Source organism: Fundulus heteroclitus, chromosome 15 (genome assembly GCF_011125445.2).
Source record: "Fundulus heteroclitus isolate FHET01 chromosome 15, MU-UCD_Fhet_4.1, whole genome shotgun sequence".
In the NCBI taxonomy this organism is placed as follows: Eukaryota; Metazoa; Chordata; class Actinopteri; order Cyprinodontiformes; family Fundulidae; genus Fundulus; species Fundulus heteroclitus.
This window is the reverse complement of record NC_046375.1, coordinates 14,918,917-14,941,000: the sequence shown is the minus strand read 5'-3', so window position 1 is coordinate 14,941,000 and position 22,084 is coordinate 14,918,917. Positions and strand designations below refer to the sequence as shown.

General features: G+C 39.9%; 1 protein-coding gene across 1 annotated transcript in view; it reads right to left on the bottom strand.

The window, feature by feature from the left end:
- Positions 1-519: 519 nt before the first annotated feature.
- xkr6b (XK, Kell blood group complex subunit-related family, member 6b) overlaps positions 520-22,084 on the bottom strand; it is an 81,929-nt gene continuing 60,364 nt past the window's right edge. Inside the window, exons 2-3 of the mRNA XM_012880686.3 lie at positions 7,528-7,724; positions 520-5,188 (exon numbers count right to left, since the gene is read on the bottom strand). Of these exons, the coding sequence (XP_012736140.2) occupies positions 4,218-5,188; positions 7,528-7,724 (1,168 nt within the window). The 3' untranslated portion in view covers positions 520-4,217. The remainder of the gene's footprint in view (positions 5,189-7,527; positions 7,725-22,084) is intronic.

Sequence of the window (22,084 nt, the reverse complement as noted above, 5' to 3'; positions counted from 1 at the left end):
TGAATGTCAAATGGGAATACCAAAGCACCTGCTCAGTGGCGGTCAGCTTTGTTGCTTTGCTCAAAAATGGTCAGATCAGAAAATGGATTATCTCTCTACGTGGGTTGTCTTTCTACGTAAATCATATTCTCCAATCAGAGCACACCATCAAGTAAACAGCCTACAAATGCAGCAATCTCAACTATATGGAATGGTTTATACAGGGATGTCATGGCACCTTTAAAAAGCATGATACGTCCCCTTTAAAACAAAGTAATTGGGAATATTTGGGAAAACTTGAAAACTGAAGCTCCCTGATGCTCTCCATCCAATCTGACCAAGCGTGGGCTATTTCACATGAAAAAATGGGCAAAAATGTCAGTCTCAAGATTTTCTAAGCTGGCACAAACATTCCCAAAAAAAAAAACAACTTGCAGAGAAAAAAATTATCTGAAACAAATAGACTCATACGGCTTGAATATAAATGCATGCAGCACTTTTTTTTTTTGAAAATGTCTTTATAAAACATGATTTTTTTTTTCTCCCACTTAACAACTGCACAATACTTTCTGTTGGTCTATCAGATAAAACACAATGGAAATACATTGCAGTCTGTAGCTGGGCCTCACAAAAGGTGAAACAGCTTGAAGGGACGCGGCCACTTTTGCAAGGCGCAGTAAACGTTGACCGGCTCCATCTTGTCATCTCGGTAAGGAAATTGGCACATGAAAAGAAAGCAAATAGTTGGCATCGCTGTTTGCGTACCTGGCTGCCATGGCTGGATTGAAGCACCCAAAGTAACAAGGCACAACGAGGACTGAGACGAACAAACTTACTGTTCAGATGCTTTTGCTGTGTTTTTATGGCCATCGGGAAAAATTGAAAAAGTATCTTGACTTGAGATCTCTGTAGGGGATTTCTTGATGAAGTTAGCAATGGTATAATGTGCCTCATCCTAAATACTGTGTTTGACTGCAGATAAACTTTCTTAAGTTCATTGAATCTAGCTTAGCTCTTGAGACCCGTGTATAATTTAAAGATAACAGGAAAGGTATAAAAAGAACTAAACAAAACCCACTTATTATCTGGCTAAAATAATTGGTTACACAATGTGCTAGAATGATGGTTGCACGGTAGAAATACATAAAATATGCTCTATGTGTCATCAAAAATTTGAGTTGAACATTTACACTCTTTCTAGTCTTTAAAATGAATCATTTTACTGTTACGTCTATTAAAATTACAGTTACGCAAGCATAAATACTCCGCAATATACAACAAGCACCGTAAAATGAGATCCAGCCCAGTCTAACGTAATCTGGTATGTGGAGCTATGTAATACTGTTGTACAGCCCGTCACCGCCCTTTTAACTCCTTATCCCCACCTAGACAGAGACAGACAGGGAACATAAGAATGAGTCACAGTGTATTTGCACCTGATTTGGACATGTGTCCACCTATGGAAAAGGTCAGCAGTGTTTAGAAAGGAGGCGCTGCCTGCCAGGCAGCCAACTACCACAAAATAGGGCCTTTGTCTAATTAAAAACAAGTCGTCGTGAAAGAAAAAGTGCAAACCGGAACTGAGAGGTACAATCCCAGCCGAGGAGTGATCCAGGAAAGTAAAGTATGTAAGGAAAACAAATGATCCAGACCCTAAAGGATGCGCCTGGGGATGAGAACTGCATTGAGACACCCCTGAGTCAGCTTGGTCAGTGGTCTTGGTTGTTGGTCCTGAGGAACACCTCTATTGGCTATGTTGCTTTTTAGCGTAACAATATTTCTTAATCACTAATCCGCTATCTATTAGCATGGCTGTTCCTTCACGAAGCAGATACACTACTCTAGTTAATATGAAATAATGAAGAACTTAATTGTTTGCATACAGATGTGCATTTATCCGATGTGCTGACTGTTTGCGCCACCCTTGCTGACCCAACAGTCCTCTAATAACTCAGGGCTGAAAGGGTGGTGGACCCCGGCCTGATACTGAAGCGTTTAGTCATGGCAGTGTACCTCATTGCAAGTTCTCATGTCAGGATCTCTGTTTGTTAAGCCTCAGCCCCGTCGTTCGTTGATCAGAGAGTGTTTTTGCAGGAGTGTGCCAAGGCCCTGAACAGTAGAGTCGGGAAAGAGGGCGGAGCAGCAACCAAGGATGGAGCCGAACATTCGGCAAGAGAACAGAACCGTCGGAAAGGTCTGTGGCCGGGGCGAGTGCCCGCCCACAGCCGTACGTTATCTGATCAGTCCCTGTAGAGTGATCTGTCCTCATGTTCTTTTCCATCCCTGGCAAAAAGAACCCTCTTTGACCTTTGTCCGTCACTTACAGGGCATCTGCTTTTTACAGTACAGTGTTAGCAGGCAGACAAGGCCACAGCTTTGCTGAACGCCGGTAAGTCGGGAAAGACGGACCTCTGAGTTGTAAAGGGCTCTTGGTAAACCCCCGCTGGGTTTTATTTGTGGCTGTGTCAATACCATGCTAAAAATCATACCAACACAACATCGTAAAAATTCACATGGCCCATTGAGTTTATAAATGAAATGAAATATGAAATGCATTCATTGTTCTCATGAATTTTTCAGTTAGCCCTCTGTGGTAATTTTAGTGAAGCTCCTTAGACTTAGAAGGCATGGTATCATGTAGACATACAGACATACATACATTTTTATATATATTTCTTTTCTTTTTTGAGATAGACTGTGAGGATCGTGGTCGTTCCTGGGGTGTCAGTGGTGGAGAGCTCACACAGAACAATGAGAATTTCCTTAACTTCATAATCGCTGTACAGCATGCCAGTACGATGGCACAGTATTGCACTGACCCATTCAACTGGTTCCTTGAGGGGGGGACGGACAGTACTTTAAGATTTAATTTGGCTTAGTTTCAAGCAAGTGCCAGAGCAGTCACACAAGGTACGTAAGGTAATCACCTCTTTAAGGGCACACAGTTGGTAAGTCGTGTACCTTTTTAACGCTGGAGGATTGAGATAATCTAAAAAAGAGGGTTCTGTCAATGACTATAAATGTTGAGAATGAAGTTATGGTAGTGCAGAAATATCTCAAATGTCAGTTTAAAGAAGTCTTTTCACCTATCAAGTGACTACTAGTACTAAATAAATAACATTTTTATAACAAAAGAGGGAGTTTGTACTTTCCAGTATTCAAAAGGGAATGGTGGAGGAATCCCTTAAGGCTGTCTTTGTCTGCAAACATTAGCAAATAATTATGCACTTGCACTTTTTCACTCTTAAATAAATATCTAAAATCCCTTTATTAAAAAAGGGGGTAATGTGCTTCTTTTCTGCTACTCATGTTTTTTTTATATATTAAATGGTTTGTTTAGAATTTTGTGCTGATGATTTGTGTCATATAAGGCAATCTGTTACAGCTCGCCTCCACTAGAGGGCAGTCTGCATTGTTAAAAAAAAAGAAAATTAAAAGAGCTTGAGCGGAACAGATTAAAGGTCAGTGTGCTTATTCACGTTTCGATGCATTTTCCTTTTTATTTTGGAATCTTTCTTGAAAAGAAAAACACAATTTGCCTGAAGAACAGAAAACTTATTTGGGGGGAAAAAAACATGCCAAATTATATCTCTTAGGTGTTTTTTTGTTTTGTTATTTTTTTAGTATCATATATTGGTCCTAGATATATTTTTGATTCATCAGCTCAGGACTTTACATTAAAAAGAAGATGGCAGTAAATGTTGGGGTGTGCAAAGACCTGGCCCCTCAGAGACTCTCCATCATTCCCAACAGGCTTTGCACCAGTCCCACGTCAGAGAGACAGACAACATGCCCTTCACAAATATCCACAGGTTGAATCACCAACACAGTATAACACATAAACACATTTCATAATGAAACATTCATATGTTATTTACACACTCATTTAGAAGCCTCCTATATCAGTATAGAGAGATTTATCTGAGACATATATATTTATAGATATATAGATATATATATATATTTATCAAATAGGATACTGTAACGTTCATAATTTTCTCTCTGTACTATCTGTTTTTTTTTTTCTCCAAAAATAATTCTTGAATGTCTGTCTAGTCTGTTCTGTCAGGTTTTTGGTTGCCAAAATCACGTCCTGGAAAACTGGAAAACTTTCAGATCATCGAGGAGTGATGAAGAGAGCCCGAGAGAAAAATGGAAAGATGACACTTCTGAGGAGAAACGAAATGCATGTGCATCAATCTGTGTAAAGGGTGGGGACAGAACCGTGTGAAGGGCCTTCAGAGGGAGGATTCGTACTGTAGAAGTTCATAAAGAAGTGGACCGTCCCTGTACCTGATTCCCACCGCATTGGGGCTGACAAACTGCAGCACGTTTATGGTCCTGCGCAGTCGTCGATCAACAAAGTGTGCATCCCAGGCTGGGTAGCGTTTTCTGGGCATGTCTATTTTAATAAGCGGGCCCTCAGGCGGGATGGGCCTGCCGGCTGCGTCTACAGGCTCTGTAGACCTCACTTGGAAAACTGGAAGGCATGTGTCAGTAGCTGTTTCGTCTAACCCCATTTCTTCCCCTGCCACGCCTCTTGTAGGGGTAGCCTGGGAGCCACGAGGCCCTGGTGTGGGAGCCATTGGCTCAGCTTCAGGTGGTAATGGGAGGCCCCATAGCAGCTCAGCACAACAGGAGCTGGCCAACATCCTCAGTCGGGGGCCCATGGGGTGTAGGACCCCATAGTAGAGAATCATGCAGGCCACACCTGAGGCAAAGCACAGGAAGACGCCACAGATGGCAAAGGAGGCATAGGCGTCAGTGGTGGCTGGGTCGCGGTACGCGTACCAAAGTGAGGTCAGGATGGCGTTCTCCAACAACACAACGGTGTAGTAGGTCACCATTCTGCAGCGCGTCCGACCCTCGCGTACATTGAACCAACAGAATACGTAGACCACGCCCACCACCATGTTGAACAGTACTTCTTCCCATTTGGACATGCAAAAGTCGGTGCCGCCATGGATGACCCAGAAAGCCATGGCGCACCAATGGAGCACCACAAAAATGCCAAAGTAGATATGGAAAACCGAGGCAAAAAGGGCGAAGGAGAGCGCCCGCGAAGAGATGGTGAAAAGGCGCCAGAACAGATGCACCAGGGCACCACGGTAACTCATGCTCTTCTTGTCATCCCGCGAGTCACGGAGGAGTTTGTGGTAGGAGGCTAGCACCCAGGCCAGGGACAGAAGGGAGGACGTGGCAGAAAGACCTGGGAATATGGAAACACACACACACAAGGTCAAAAGCAGAGAAGGAGCATGTACGAAAGACACTCATACATAAGTAAACCGTGGAAGTAAACACACGTAGGTATAGGACCGATTGCTCCTCATCCATAAAAACACACTGTCCCTGTAGTAAACCCTTCTTGCCCCAGTAAAATGAAATAACTGTAATCTTGGATTTAAGGGGATAACCAACCAAAACCCAAGGGACAAAATCACAACAGTTTTTTTCAGGTAAGAAAATCTTTTATCAAATTTAACACGGAGCATATTTTTCTCTATATATTTGAACCAAGTAAAGAGAAAATGTTTGACTGCAGATGCTGCCTGAGTATTTTACCTTTCAATCTAACAATTATCTGTTTAACATTAGCTTCAGGTGACTTTTTGGATTAAACAACATGTTGAGAAAAATACGCGTAATTTGACTTACAGAGTTCGAATGGTGACATAACATTATCGACTAATGAGTTAATCTGAAGTTAATTGATCACATTGATCAGCTAATGATTAATTGACATGCGTCCATTTTGTTAAAAAAATGGATTTTCTTTTGTATCGCAAGGTTCTTTCCATAACTAGAAGGGCAAAAAAAAATTTCTTCAATATTCTGAATTTAAAAAGAGTGGATATCATTATATTTTAATGATTTATTGTGCCACCTGTATTAAATACTAACCAAATAACAAAAAAATAACACCCACGCCTTTGAGCACATGAGTAAGGTTTGGTTGAGATGGTGATGCTGCTTTGCCATGCAGCCTGGCTGAATGGGCACTACTCAGGTGGTAACATAAAGAGTTTGTTGAGTGTTTAGATTTAAAAACAGATCCACATAAAGTGCATTTTGTATCCTTGTTGTCATTAAATAATCCCACCCTGGACTCCATTTGGAATATTTCACCTTCCTGTTCTGGCGTGTGTCTGCCATGATTATTTCTTTTACGACTTCTTTGGCAGCGGTCCCGCTTCTGGATGGTGACCACACAACAAAACTGAAATAAGGCGAAGAAAGCGGACGCTTTCTGGTAGTTAGAACAACCTTTAATCTAATAAACCAATAATCAACAATTAATTGTAACGTTGATTGTTGGTTTTTATCCCTAACTGCTACGTTACATTAGCACAGTTATATGTAGAAGGCATTTTGCATATTTGGCGAAAAGGGAGACTTGCACAATCAATGTACAGTAATTGCATTTATGTTTCCAATTACACTGTTTGAGCTTTTAAATTCCTTCGTAAGGTGCCAGTTTGTTAAGTCTCCAACAGTTTCTACACCACACTGGATAAATCTGTTTTATAAACTTTATGCACTCATATTTGATAGGGGGACTTTGCTATCACTACCTTTGTCTCGATTGGCCATTGTGTTACTCACTGATGTCCAAGTTGGGCTTTTCAACCCTAATATCAGCTGTTTTAATCTACTTTCAGCTGATTTCTCAGCTATCTTGGTCTGGCTTTTCTCCTTTACTTGTATTTACATGCATTTTCTTTATAATGGAGAAGGAAAAGAGTACTTACTGTACGCACATGTAAGAGTAATTACTGTGACTTAAAAGTCTGAAAATAGCTGAAATGGAAAGATTTTTTCACAAAAAAGTGATTTTATTTTAGCCCAAGCAATCCATCTGTTATTGCTGAGATCATCACACATCATCCAGTCAACACAATGTCTATTTAGTGCCTTTAGTGGACCAATTCGGTTTCGGTAAAACATCTATAACAGTGGAGCCAGCAAAATGTCATCACTGAATGAAAAATGAAAGGATTTACTGCAGAGCAGCAACATGGAGCATCACAGCAAATGTCTTGATGGAATTTCTATAGGCACCCAATCCACTCGGGGTATCACGTGTTATGATTGAGCTGCTTTCCTCTGGGAACTGTATTGAACGAGGAAACTAGAGTTATAAAACCAGGTTCTATAACAACAGTGATGAATGTTGGGAGCCGGATAGAACGTGGTAAAACCAAAGAGAAACACAGACACCACACACAGTGTTTTTTTTTTTTCTTGATTGTAAAAGCACCACAACTCTAATCAGCAACTAAGGCTTATATGAAAAAAAAGAAGGAATGTTAGGCTTTATTGTTATTAATAGCAAGCAATAATTAAATTAGGAGTGCTGCTCCATCTGTGCATGTCACATTTACACAATACTTCCATACACAAGCTGTATAAGCAATAGTTACTAAATGAAATAATCATAAAATGCAACTAAACAAACAAAAAAAACATGACTAAAATACAACACATAGTGCAAACAAGACAATTCAGACAATTGTCATGTTAATAGTAATCATGAAAACCCCTTACACTGCAGCCACTCGGCCTTGTTGCTCTGGATCATGATGCAGAGCTGCAGCACCAACTGAGGGGCGCTTGCTAAGAAGGTCTGCAGCAGTCGCAGCATGTTGACATCAGCATACTCGTACATCATAGCCCAATAAAAGCGCCTCTGGTTCTCCTTCTGCCGGTGACTTTGTATCCCAAGGTACATGGTGCGAATGTACCTAAAGAGAAAGAGAGAATCTAAAATTAGACACTCAACCATCTTTTGTGCCTTTTTAATCACAAACACTTCCCTCCATTAACACATAAGTGAGCGACACGTGTAGTGTGACTAATTTTCTGTGTGCACTTGTTCGAGTTTCCGCATCACTAGGGGGCATTCTTAGCCACAAGTTAAACATATAAAAATCAAACACCTCTGTTAATAGGGGTTCAACCGCAACATGATAAACAAGATTATGTAACAAAGTGTATTACCCGTGTGTAACAAAATTGACATTTATTATCACAAGCAGCTCTTATAAAGAAGTATTATACATAAAACAAAGGGGAAGAAACAAAGTGCCAATGTAAACACAGTTGAGGAAATGGTACTGAAAGAAATAAGGCAAACTATTTGAACAAATGTTTGGACAAAAGAGAGATGTTTTTAAGTTACACTTTTAAATCCATATTTATGCACTCAGTCTGTTTGTATGTTTATTGAAAAGGATTATATGCATAATTTTGACTTTAATACAACATACACTTCTCTTAAACATCTGGGACATTTGTTTAATTTATCAGCCTTTAAACTCAGTGAAACCTAACCAAAATATGATTATTTATAATCTATAAAATGAAAGAGAACTCAAAAAGCTTTGTGTTGTACTTCACATTTCCCATCGTGAGAAGATTTTAATTGGTCAGTAATAATTTTACGCTAATTACAAATAAAAATTTTCCATCTGCATCAACCACCAGTTCCAGTAGGCCAAATTTGTATCATACATGAACCGCAGTTTGGGGCCCCAAAAAAAAAATCTGTCCAAGGGCCGCAAATGGTCTCCGGGCCACACTTTGGAAATCCTTGGTATAAGCTATTATTACAGAACTGGATGAAGTAGAGAGCTTTCAGTCTCCCAACCTCCCCAAACAGCAGTGTATCTATGTTTGAGACAAATGTTTAGGTATGAAAGGAAGTGGATTTTGAGTTGTTTGCCTGCTGTGTTGACAGAGTCAGCTAATAAAGACTAGACTGGCCCAAACGCCCAACAGCACTCTCTCTCATAACCAATGAAAAGGTTCCCACCTCTTCATGCGGCAGCATGCTGGGTTCCCTTTGACAAAAGAAATGGTGACAGAGAGACAGACAGGATACCAACGATTTATGGTTAGTCTGACAACTTTGGCAAATGATGCCAGCATTTTCATTTGTTTCAAAGCTTGATGTCAGCAGCAAACCAGAGACCAATCTCACCATTGTAAGAAATCTGAACTGCATCTAATCATCTGTAGGTCACAATCTAAAACACGTACTCTGATCTAACCGGAACTACCGCCTAGTGAGCTAGACATTTTGCTGCACCCCTGGTATGTGGTTAGTTTAAACACTTGATGCAAAAGAAACTCTCCATAAAAACCCTACGTATTAGAGCACTTCTGAGCAATGCTATTTTGCTTCATTGGCAAGAACCCAAAGCAGAAAAACACACTGTGTAAGTTACTGTTTGTTTACTTTTTGCAAGTCATATTGTTAGCCCGCCATTCACCAACAACATTGTAAATTGCATAGTTCTATATATTGGATGTTTTCTGATATGTTTCCTGATACCCCACAGCCATGGTTGCTGAACAGGCTGGGAATGATTTCACTCCCCAGTGACAACTTCTCCTTATTCTCCAAACTACGATTGTTCAGGCAGCTTTCTGTAGGGGGTAAAAGTCTGACACATAAAATGACTGAAGTTGGCCCAAATATTGTAGCGCTATTCATGAACTTCTAAAAAAAAAGAGAAAAAAGGAAAAAGAAAACAATATGTAAGCTTTGTTTTCCTGCTTTGTCTTGTGAATAAAAAGGCGAACCAGCCAAAATAATTTCCTTCTTTTTTTCACAATGCTGGCTGTAATTTTAAAATAGCTATTAGGGGGGGAAAAAACCTCTGTTGTGAGCTGATTAAAAACTCAATCATGTGTACTTTCAGGATATTTGAACTTGTTTCAGGATTAACAGCCACCTTGTGTAATATCATGAAACTGAGTGCACACAGCTAATACCATTGCACTACTCATGTAATTAAAATCCTATCATTTCTTCTTTTTTGTTAAAAGATAATCACAAAGCTTGTTGCGTGTGGCCAAGGAAGAGTGTAATGTACTTTGTGTTTTTACAGCTTATCAAGATCATTATCTTCTTTGGACACAGAATAAACTTTAAATCAAAGCTTTGGTATAGCAAAAACTCCAAGGAAAGTAAATTGAGACAGAAATACAGCAGTATTGGCTCAATCTATCATGTATCAAACACATTTTTTAGCTACTCAAACAAAGATAGTGGCAAAACTCTGGATGTGAAGAGAAAAAAAAAAACTTAAAATCCAAATGACAGCTCTTGTGCTTTGTAGTTATCTTAACACTGAGTCCAGCTACTGTAGACTAGTTTGTAGCTGCAGGGTTTATCTGCCCGAGCTGGCAAAGTAGCCAAATAAATCCAGCACTTGATGTGAAGGCAGTCAACCGATGACAATGGAGCAGCAAGGACAGAAATAGACTAGAAAGCAGCAGCCAGCCTTTAAATTGGCCAAGGATCTAAGTTCTGTACCTAAAGGTGAGACACAAGATCCCTGTAGGAACCAAAGTAAAGGAAAAACGAGGCATTGTTTCAGTCCTGCAAATCAGATATGAGATTTATATGGGCTATGTTGTTACAAAACAAAACTTTTATTCCAATAAAGATGGTAACATTTTTCTGTGTTCTAATCTGCCAGTCAATTAGTTATTGGGACAGCCAATCCCCCAGTAATGTTAGTAATAAACACGTTAATTTGACAAAAGAGCCTGTTTCCTCTCTTTCTACGTATGTATGCTTCAAAGTCTGCATGTTACACAGTGGGAAAAGTGGGAAAGAAAGACACAGATGTTCTGGATCATCAAGTCTTATCATGTCTTTGAAGTTAATGTGGCAAGTTTGATGTGTTCCCTGTTTGATTAGTGCATGTATACTAGGATCAAGGTTGTGGAATCCACAGTGTCCGGCTGCATCTAACACATGTCCTTTTTTTGTGTAATTGTTTTTTTTTCACATTTCACAAAATAACATCTCAGTGCTCTATGAGTGCCCTCAGACGGGCCAGATAATTATTAGTTGAGTTAATCTGAAAACAAATGTATGCCATAAGTTTCACTTTCAGTTGCAAGCATCCAGTATATGAGGTGAGTGAACTTTTATCAGCCCAGTCAGCATAGTGTCTGCATAGAGTTGCCTGATCTTAAGCTCCATTATTATTGGGTAGCGTGTGTTCCACTGCAAGATGAGGCTTATTTTTAGCATTGTGGCAGAGAGTTTAACCTCAGAAAAACTGGGGCTTAAGTCTAGTGGATTCTTCACTGGGGTGCAAAAAAGAAGGGTAATAAAAATGTGGCTGACAAAAACAGTACCCACAAGTCTGACTTTTTTTTTCTCCTTTATCTTAGAAGGTTAAATATGATATTGACACATTTTACTTTTACAAACCCTAACCAAGAATGTCTCTGCTACCCGGTCAATATTTCAACAAAACAATAAAAAATTGACCGAGGTCTGATGTGCAAGGAAATTCAGGTGTGATGTTCTCTTTTTAGAAACTTTACAGCAGGAAGAAATCAAGAGGGCTAGATAGGCAAAAAAAAAAAGAAGCTTTTTGGGGATCAATAGTTCCGGGCAATTTAAGACGCACCGATATGTCCAGAGGTGAAATCTGGCATTCCATGACATTTTCAGACAGACTGCTAAATGCCAGATGGAACAAGACAACTTCACTCCCTCACCAATGACCTATCATATGCGAGATCTTTGTTTATTTCCAGGAGTTTCACTTGCTTTACCACAGAGACGTCTCACTGCTCTTTAAGGTTTCCAAAGTTGTGTCACATTATACAGCCATGTTTTCAGCTTATGCTAAGCAGGTATCACCTACATGTTTAACATATACTATATGAATGAAGGTCACCGTCTGTGGATCTAAAAGGGAAAGCCAATTAGAAGTGCCTTCTTTAAAATGACATGTGGGATGTATAGTCTTGTAAAGTTTTACCAAGCCTGTAACCTTTCTGACTGAAAAATTGGACCATAACCTCACTAACAAGAGCCACTCCATGTTTCACTTGCTTCCTCATGCAGGGTAAAACTATAAAATGTATGCTTATATCATGTTACTGTATAAAAGTAAATGTGTTTGTAAGAGGTTTTTTTTTATATTGTACGCCTGAATGACAAATGTTCAATTTTTGAGATTAACAATATAAGATTGATTGCTGATGCTGAGATGGACTGGTGACCTGTCCAGGGTGTCCCTCTCAGCCAATGACCACTGGAGATAGGCACCAGTCCTCCCGCAACCCTGCAATATTAAGAGGCTATATAGACAATGGATGGATGGATGGTTGCTGATTTGAAAAAAAAAAAAAAAAACAACAACAATACTGAACCTCAGATCAAAAACTCTAAACTATGGTCCACTGTGAAAGTTACAAGAGCATCCTAGACACAGCAGAGAGAGAGGAGTCACTGCCATCCTCCACATTCAAATATCTTGCTATTCATTTTTGAAAAGAAGCAGTTTTACAGCGTTCTCTGGTCCCAAAACCGCATTGCATTATAAGCCACTACACTGACAAACCCAGTAGCAAATCACCTAGACCCTTCAAGGTATTCATTGAAAAAGCCATGGCAAAACCAGAAAATGAAATACAAAATAAAATAAAAAAGATTATGAAATTATAGAAAATTCTTTGATGAGTGCCACAACATTTATACCTGTGTTTTATGTTTGAGTACGATCTGCATTTACACTGAAGGCACCTACCAATCTATGTATCGATGTTCGTGTGGCTGGATGAATGCGGCACTAGGGTAGAAAAGGCTTTGATTGGTCGGCATGACTGGACACGCATATTGTTAGTTCAGTTCATTCACCATTTGTTCTCGGCTCCAGGGAACTGTCACCTGACTGGTGACAGTTTACTTGGCCGACGCTATCCAGTGAATTTCAGAAACACAAAAAATAGCAGCATCTGTATATGACGTGGTGGTAGAATTATTACAAGTGTCTCTTCTGGGACATAGGCACAATAACAAGGTTAATTTTGTTATCCAAGGCTGTCCCTGGATTTGCTAGCCAGGTTTCAGGTCAGCCAGTGGAAATAACTCACTTGGCATTCAATCAGATGGGCTGACGAGGCTGAACTCTTAGCTGTTTAACCAAAGCTGCAGATCTTTGGTTAAACAGTTTGGTTTGGAAATCTTGGGGGTTGCTCCCGGTGAAACTTCAGTGAACACAAACAAATCTAAGTTTTAGACTTTGTATGCTTTCTGAACTGTGTCGCTGCAGCTTTGTTCCTATATACACAAATACTGGCAGCATTGTAAAGGAGTGGTTGTCTTCAAATTGTTTGTATGATGGGTGACGCAATTTACAAATGTTACCGTGATTTCCATTGCATTGTCAACTGATGAAAGGGTGTTTGCATGACATTCGATTCAATGAAAGAGATAGTAGGTTGTCTATCTGGTTGGTTTATGAGTTGTCTGCACAGAACCATCAACAGGTTATGTGGTTATGCCATTGATTAGCCACATAGCTCGTGTAAGTCACCAAATGTATAGTGTTGCTCAAGTTGGCGCAGAAAATTACTACATTTAGTTTGAGGGTGCATGAGTGGGGAGTTCTGCTATTTGTCTAGACCCTCGGTCCCAACTCTGCTTCATCCACTTTAAAACAGGTATACCATGCAATGCAGCCACAGAAATCCAACAACACAACTTTCTGTTCAGTGACTGCACTTTTGTCATAACTGATACCAGTGGCTCTTTTTTTTTTTTACACCAGATTTAGTGCATAGACAATTTTTTTTTTTTTCAGATGCATGTACACCCACTTAAACAAGTCGATTAAATTCATTTCCCTTTGCCAGCAGAATGTTTACCCTCAGGGCGCTTAGGGCTCCACACGCACTCGCGGAGCTAAATTTACATCCAGCCACTTTGAAATCACACTGCACGCTACAGGATGTGAAGGGCCACGGTTTCTGATAAGCACCAAGTCGGACATAATAAGACTAATGGACTTTTATTTCCTTATAGCAGAACACAGACGTATTGAAAGGAAGCTGGCAGTTTTGTGAAGGCTGGTGCAGTCAGTGAATGTCCTCTCTCCTTTTTACTGTCAGTCTCAAAGTGTTTAGCGGTGAAACTTAGATTTGGTGAACGAGCGTTTTCCAAAATAAAAAAGCCAAAATAAAAGCGTCGGTGCAGCTGGATTACAGCTCACTAATCACGGCTGGTGAGGCAGGAAATGTAACAACATCTGGGCACTGATTTGTCCACACTTCTAGACTGTGCATAATTAGCATCATTGGTAGAGTTCCAACCACCAAATCACTTCTGACTAAAAACAACACAAACACTCAGTTTACATCCGCTGGAAAAAAAAAAAAAAACACCTCCTGATGAGACTTTGGGGAAAATATTTTCTGGATTGAACAAACAACAAGCGGAACTTATTAGAGAATGTGACATCTGACATAAAGCCAACACAGCCTCTCACAAAAGAACATGATATCGTGATGGTGCGCATGGTGGTTTGGGACTGCTGCGCTGCTCCAGGAGTTGGAGATCTCACTTTAATTGATGGGACTGTGAATTACGCTCTCCACCAGAACATCCTGAAGGAGAATAATTTTGGGCTTACCTGTAAATAACTGTTGTAATTCACAGAAGAGCGGCTGCAAGTAGTGTGTACAATCAAATATGTCGACAGTGATAATCAGTCAACATCTTCAGGCTCTGTCAACTAAAAATTTATCTTTTTTTATTTCCTTAGAATGTTTAACTGAGGTTACGACTGTTTTTTTTCTCTCCGCATTGCTGTGTTGAGAAGAGGCCCCCGGCTGCATTCTGCAGAGGTACTGGGATGTGGGTGTCTGTGTGCTCTGTACAGCAGTTGGGTTCGACTCTGGTCATTGTCTGGCTCTGTTTGACCTACAGTTTCAAACCAATAATGGTGGATAAAGTGTCAGCTTCCTGGTTTTTAAGCTTAGGCGTCTGAAGAGATGCTGAGCTGACAGAAAAGACAAAGCTACCAAATGTTTATATTAAGCAGCAAAATACTTTTTGTGAAGTTGGGCATATTTGATGACTGCTTCAATTGTTAAGGGAAACTTTCCGAAACATTTCCTGACTTTCTAAAGCTGGCTGAATTGATTTTACTATATCTCATGGATTCATTGTGATGTGAGCTGCTCAGTGGGGAAGTGGTTAGAACCGTGGACTTGCAGCAACAGCGCTAATTAGGTTCAAGAGGGTTTGAATCCCATCATGGACCCAAATCCTGTCATGGGTTCTTTCTGTAGCAGTTTGCATGTTCTCCTCACGCATGCAAAGGTTCTCTCCTCCTTCTACAGTCCAAAAACATGACTGTTAGGTTACCTGGTTCCTCTAAATTGCCCTTAGGTATGAGTATGGGGATATATGGTTGTCTCTCCTGTGTGTCTCTGTGTTGCCCTGTGGTGGACTGACGGCCTTTCCAGGCTACACTCCACCTCTTCCCATGAGCTGGAGGTTCGCACTAGCAACATGCGATCCTGGTGCAAGGATAGGTGGGTATATACAATGGATAATGTTGATAACAAGTGGATAAAATTGAAACTAAACTAATGAATAATATGTATAGTGACAAATACAAGCCATTGGGAAGATACAGTTGAGATGTTTTGGACATCTGATCAGGATGCCACCTGGGCGCCTCCTTTTGGGGGTTTTCCGGGCACATCCCACTGGAAGGAGACCCCGGGGAAGACACAGAACTCGCTGGAGGGACTACGTATCCCGGCTGGCCTGGGAACGCCTTGGGATCCCCCAGAATGAGTTGGAGGATGTCGCTGGGGAGAGGGATGTCTGGGTTTCTCTGCTGGACCTGATCTCGGATAAGCGGAAGACAATGGATGGATGAATGGGAAGATACATGGAAAAGTTACTATTTTGTATCCTTTTTTTTATTTATTTTCTTTTTTTTGTAACCAAAATGCAATGGTTTAAAGTAGAAGATCAGTATATTGCAATATTTCTTTAGAATAAACTGACCCAAAAATAAATAAATATGAACAGAGTGTAATACAAAGTTTTCACAAAACAATCTACAAATAAGATAATTATACTTGAGATCTGCTCAGGTTTAGCATCTATCTGATGAAATTCTAAAACTACAAAACTACATGGAAACAAAACTCATATGCATGGTTTAAATCCATGGATATGAAAAGTTTTCTTTGCTGGCATAATTTGGAATTAGGAAAGGATGAAATGGTAAGGCATATGTATCCAATTGACCTACGAGTTGGTTAAGAAGCCAATTCATTAATTAAAATACACTTTATTTAATTTTTTTTGGGTATGCAACAAATGCAAACATTTATTCTTAAAAAAAATAAGATAAATGAAACAAAACAGTTCTTTTAGGAGGAAAATTAACTGAACACGATTTTACTAGGAAGATTAATGAAACAAATAGTCCCATGCGGCAGCCCTAATATACACACACATATGCGCATTTCGTCTCTGATAAGACACTTTGCTAACAGGTTTTCTATTTCAGTACAAGGCAAACAAATAAATAAGGACTTGCACAGTTAAACATTCGCGTTTTGGGGCCGTCAGAAAAATCGGAGCTCACTCCATCACGTTTCAACACCGCGGCGCTTTGCTTTACGAGGATATCACACACATCTTGCGATTGTGATGCACACTGCTAACGCTCCCACTGTGAATTTTCAGATGGAGTAACACAAATAGCTTCAGAAAAAAACAAGCACACACGCAGGGAGTACAGACAACGCTCATGAATGCTCAAGCACACTGCTCAGAGCTGAAGGTAAGATGGGATTTCCCTCCTATTCCGAAAACACATCTGTCAGATGGATCTCCCTGGGTTCAATTCATCTCTTCCACACACTCACACAGACACAAACTCCACTTAGGCTGTGGGTTTGATGCTTTTTACCCCTCCACTCTTCCCACACCCCCTCCCTTTAAGCTCCATAGCTCCTCCACAGGGCTCCTCATGAATTATTTGTGGCAAGATCATAGCAATCACTCATGGCTCGTTAGGCAGCGGATGCATGGCCTAACAGCTCGATGCCGTGCCAGGGTCATCTTCCAGGCCCAGCCGTCTGCCGTTTCTGTTGAGAAACGGTCAACCATTAACCTCCCACCACTCATCTCCGCCACCGTAAACTGACTAACATACGATAAGACATCTGTTGTGAGGGGCTGACACAGAAACGTGGCCGTGATGTCAACATTTGCACAAGCAGACATCTTGACATCCGCGTGTCAGAGGGAGTGAGGGACAGGTGGGATGACAAATAAAGACCTTTCGGACGAGATGGCCGTGTTGTTCCTCAAGCTCCTCCATGGACCAGTGAATCATCAGATCGCTCTAACGCTAATCCCTGGAGTAGGAGGTTAGATGGCTCACACACAAACGCCCCTCTGCCACGCTCAGCAGCATCTGTCTCCTAAGTCTTGGTCACGGGAAAGCTGACTTGCTCAGACTGTATCTTTTTTTTGCGAAGAGCTCAAGCACTGTTACAGCAGAATGAGACAGAGCTTACATGCTATCTATTACAGGTGAAATGTGGCGGAACACTAAACGTAGGGGAGGGCATGTAACATGTGAAACGCCAGAGGGCCTATGAGATATGTTCGTGGGTTTATGTGTCTAAGGGTGGAGGCTGTGCCAGCTGCAGTGAATCACACCCTGAGTCAGTCCTAGGGCTGGATTTCGACTCTCAATGAGGTTTAAACCTCCTCTGTCGGCAGTATTTCACTGGTATCCAACACGCCATCTAACACGTAAATTCATATCTCTGCTTTTTGTGGTCCGTTTTTATATATAAAAAAAGTTAAAATCTCTTCAAATACATTCTGCTTTTAATAAACTCTAAATGAAAGTATCACATTTTAAATGATATGTTCGATCTAATAAGACCGTTCTGTCAATATGAGTGATGAGACTGTGAAATAGATTGTGAATGTCCTTCAAAATGTATTGAAACATTATAATGTGTTTTAGCATCTTTTGGCTAAAAACAAAAACATCTATTTGCCTGTGTCAAGGTGCGCCTGTCCTAATGTCATGGCTGCAGAGGCGATGTAAGTTTTTTGCTTGCCCAAAGGGAAACCTATACAACCTTTCTCAGGCATCACTCAGAAAATCCACATGCAACTGCTTTTTCATTTGCTTTATTTGTTGTTTCATTGGTTGCTTTTATTTCTTCTTTAACATTTCCTTCTAAGTATATTGAGTCTAGGATTAATGAAACTGACTTGTTTTAGTTTTCCACACAGCAGGAAAAACTGATTTCTCCTCACCAGCCAAATAGTTCCTGTTATTTACACAAGATGGTCAAAAACAGGCACCGGCCCTTCTGTTTCCGCGGTTCTTGATTTCACTCCAACAAAATGACAGAAAATAATAATAAATAATTACAATAAAATAGGTTTAAGAGAGGGAGACACATACAGTAGAAGAAAAAATTGCAATTCATGCCTTGGCTACAAAGTCTTGGTCGCAGTTGTTGCAGTTGTCCAAGGGCGGCACAGCCAGTTACTAGGTTTAGGTGGCAATTCCCTTTTTACACAATGCCATATTGATTTGGATAGCTTTTTCCCTTAATAAATGTAATAGTCATTAGAAAACACATTTTTCTAAGTAACTTGTTTTTTATTTTTGTTTTGTTTATTGGTGATTTGATCTGAGATATCTAAGTGAGATAGGAAAATCAAACAGAAGAAAACTGTAAGAAGGCCACTGTTTGAGCCTAACCCCTGGGTTGCCGCTGTCCATGGTGCTGAACGTTGAGTTTGATCTTGTTATTGATATGCTGCAGTAGAAAAGTCTCCAAGTTACACCATGAGTGCCTTACTAGCTTTTAGTCAAGACTCCACATTTTTTTCTGATTACTTGCGTTTAAAAAGTGACCAAAGCAGATGTGACTGGAGTTTTGGTCAGATTATGTAGTAAATCCAGTTCACAACTGTGAAAAAAGGGGTTGTGATGTTATGTGCGAAGTGTTAAATAATGTATTTGATTATTAAACATTTGTTTTTTACTGTTCTATGTATTTCAGTATAGATATTCCAATGTATGAGGTGCACTTTAATGCACCATGATGTTATGACGGCTATGATGTGCGACAGAACGGCTGGGTAAACAATTTCTTAACAGTGGAGAGTTACTAACACATTTGTCACTCTACAGCTCACATATAATTAACACAGACATAACACCCTGTAGATCAAGAAAATATGACAAGCACACTACTGCTGTCCTATTGTTGAAGATCCCATGACATTTGCTTTGTGCTGAATTTTCCTGAAAACAATTGTAATTTTGTATTTGAGTTGTGAGTAAAAACTAATTGGCAAAATAATTTTGAAACTAGTGGTTAAGTATGCAAGAAAAACGCATTCATTGATTGAAGCAAACATTAACTCTGTCAGCCAACATATTTCTTAAATGATCTGTTTGTTGAATTTGATATGTGCTTCAGGTGTAATGGTGCATTCATTGCCAGAATCGGGTTATGGAATATTTTTCACTTGATCTTTTGTCTCTCTCCACCTTTTTTTCCTTATTGTATTCATACAAGATGGTCAAAAACAGGCACCAGCCCTTCTGTTTCCGTGATTGTTGACTGCATTACCACAGGTGTTGTGAGCATAAAATCTTCAAGATATGAAAATTATTTCTGTTAAACATCATTTCTGTTAAATCAGTTTTGGCCTTTTGTTGTCTTTCTCCTATAAATGTCGTTTGCAGAACCTGTGAAGTCAATAACAGCTCTCTACAAGCATTCCTCGGGCATGTTTAGCCATGGTTATTAGATTTAGCCGCAACTAAATTTCTGTGCCTGTGCCAAAGAAAGGGGAGTATTGGACTGCATTTGCAGTGTAACAGTATCACAGTATTTTAACTTCCTTTCCAAAATTCAAGTGTGTGGCATTAGTTTGAAGGGAGTTTTTTGGGGGCCAATTGCCATTTTGTCGTGAGAAGACTAATAGTAGGTGAGTTTACACTGTTTAAGACGTGTGACAAGTAGTGTCCTTTTGACACCAGGGAAATTACACTCTCACAAGTAAAACAGGGACTGATCATGTGGAGAAAGTGAGACTTGAATATCCAGTGTATGACTATCTAGTAGGCTATTCTGATACACAGTTGTTAGGGTAAATGGCAGATGCCAAGTGCATCATAGGGCCATTGCTGATCAAACCTGTAGAATAATTTGCAATAGCTACCTGACTGGTCCCATAATTTTAGCGTTTAAATTAGGTTGTGGGATGTTGCCGGGTTGTGGGTTGTTAAAAGTGGGTTGTTGTTGGACCAAAGAGCAGACAGGAACTTGGGAGTCACATAGTGAGTTTACACATTTTTAATGAAATGACACTAGCAGGTGTTGGTAATCAGGTGATTATGGGTGACAGCTGTGTGTAATGAAGGCAGAGAGCTGACAGAGCAAAAAGGGAGGTAGAGGGCCTGATCTTCAAAGATAAGGAGAAAAATAAGGAACGCTAAATTGCATGGGCAGGAAAAAAAAAAACTAAAGGTACAATAAGTGGGCGTGTTGTGGGTGATCTTCAAAGATTGCATCTGCAACAGATAGGGCGTGGAAAAGCATTTTTTTCTGCCCCATTTGAAACGAGTGAATTTCTTGAACTGCTTGCAGTTTGGGAGCTGCTGTAAAAGAAAGATGAAGTTCTAAGCAATGTTTTTATTCCTGAATGCAATGCCAGTCAAAAGTGGCTGTCACATAATCTCTCCAGACCCCCATGACACACAATACCATTTTTAACGAATGGAAAACTTTTGCTATTTAACTTTTTCTTTTTATTAAAGACAATATTATTATTATGATTTTTTTTGTTTTTTTTTTAAGCAGATGTTCTGCAGATGCTGTTCAGCTAAAAAGAAGACAAAACTTTTATTTTGTAATAATAAGAAAATATTAAGGCTGACAAATCAGACTTATTGACTTTGTGATCAATATTCTGCTGGTTTGTGTATCAGTGACAGTGACCATGTTAAATGCGACAGATGAGCAGCGCTTCTCCCGCCCTGTTGACGGAAAACGTCCCTCCGATCATTGCAGATTTTAAAATAGTTATTTTAATAACTATTTAAAATAAAAATAACATGTTGTTCGGTCTGTGCACCGCACCTCTCACCAATTTACCGCTGGAGATAGGCAGTACTCCCACATGACCCTGCAAGGATAAGCAGCTAGAGGAAAGGGTTGGATGGGATAACATTCATAATAATGAGGAATATTATTTATAGTGCACTTTAAGCGTCTCAAAAGTGCTACAAACAAAGTAAAAAAAAAAAAACTATTGAGAAGATTAAAAGATAATAAAAACTTATCAAAAACCTGGAAAAGATGACTTTGTCTGGACAGGAGCCATACGGTCAGACTCACATCGAGATTTACCTCCACCAACACTTCACAGCAACCGCTTGAGCCACAATCTTGCAAACTAAGGAAGCCCCATAATAATTTAATGCAACATAGCTGTGCTTTGATCACTGTAGGTAGGCACCAGCCCCCCTGTAAAACCCGCATGGATGAGCAGGTATAGATTATGAATGGATGGATGATAAGTTACAGAGCCCGTATAGAAACAATGAGGGAGGGAGAAAATAATCTCTCTTGGATATGCAGTGTTAGTGTTACAGACAGACAGTGTAGGAAAAAAGGGGAGCGTGCGCCATCCCCCTTACACACACAGTTTTGTTTGCATTGTCACATTATTTAAGATTGGTTATCGTATTTGTCATTTTGCATAAAGATTGTTACCACTATGGTTAGAGCAGGCCTAGTGAGAGGCCTTGACAATCCCTACTTAGACTTGATGGTGAATTTGTGGAGGGACCTAAAGCTCAGCGTGATGGCAAAGAGGCCTTCCAACCTAAAAGGGCCTGGAGCTCATTACCAACTTATCAAAACACCGGTGGAAAGACGCACAACAAATGGTCAGCAATTATAACAAGAGTTTGATAGCTGTAAAATACCAATAAGTTTTTTTTTACAATAATTATGGTGAAGGGTATAAACATGTTTTGGTTTCCATTTTTTTTTTTTTTTTTTACATAGTTTTTATTATTGTTTTATTATTGTTTGGTTGCATGAAAGTAATTCTAAATCTAAATATGCCAGAGGTGTGAATAATTTCAGTTACATTTTAGGTTAAATACCATGATACTTTCGATCAAGGTTATCACACCTCTGGTTTCTCGTTTTGGCTGTTTCCTACATATGGCTCAAGGTAATTGTTGGACCTGCTTTT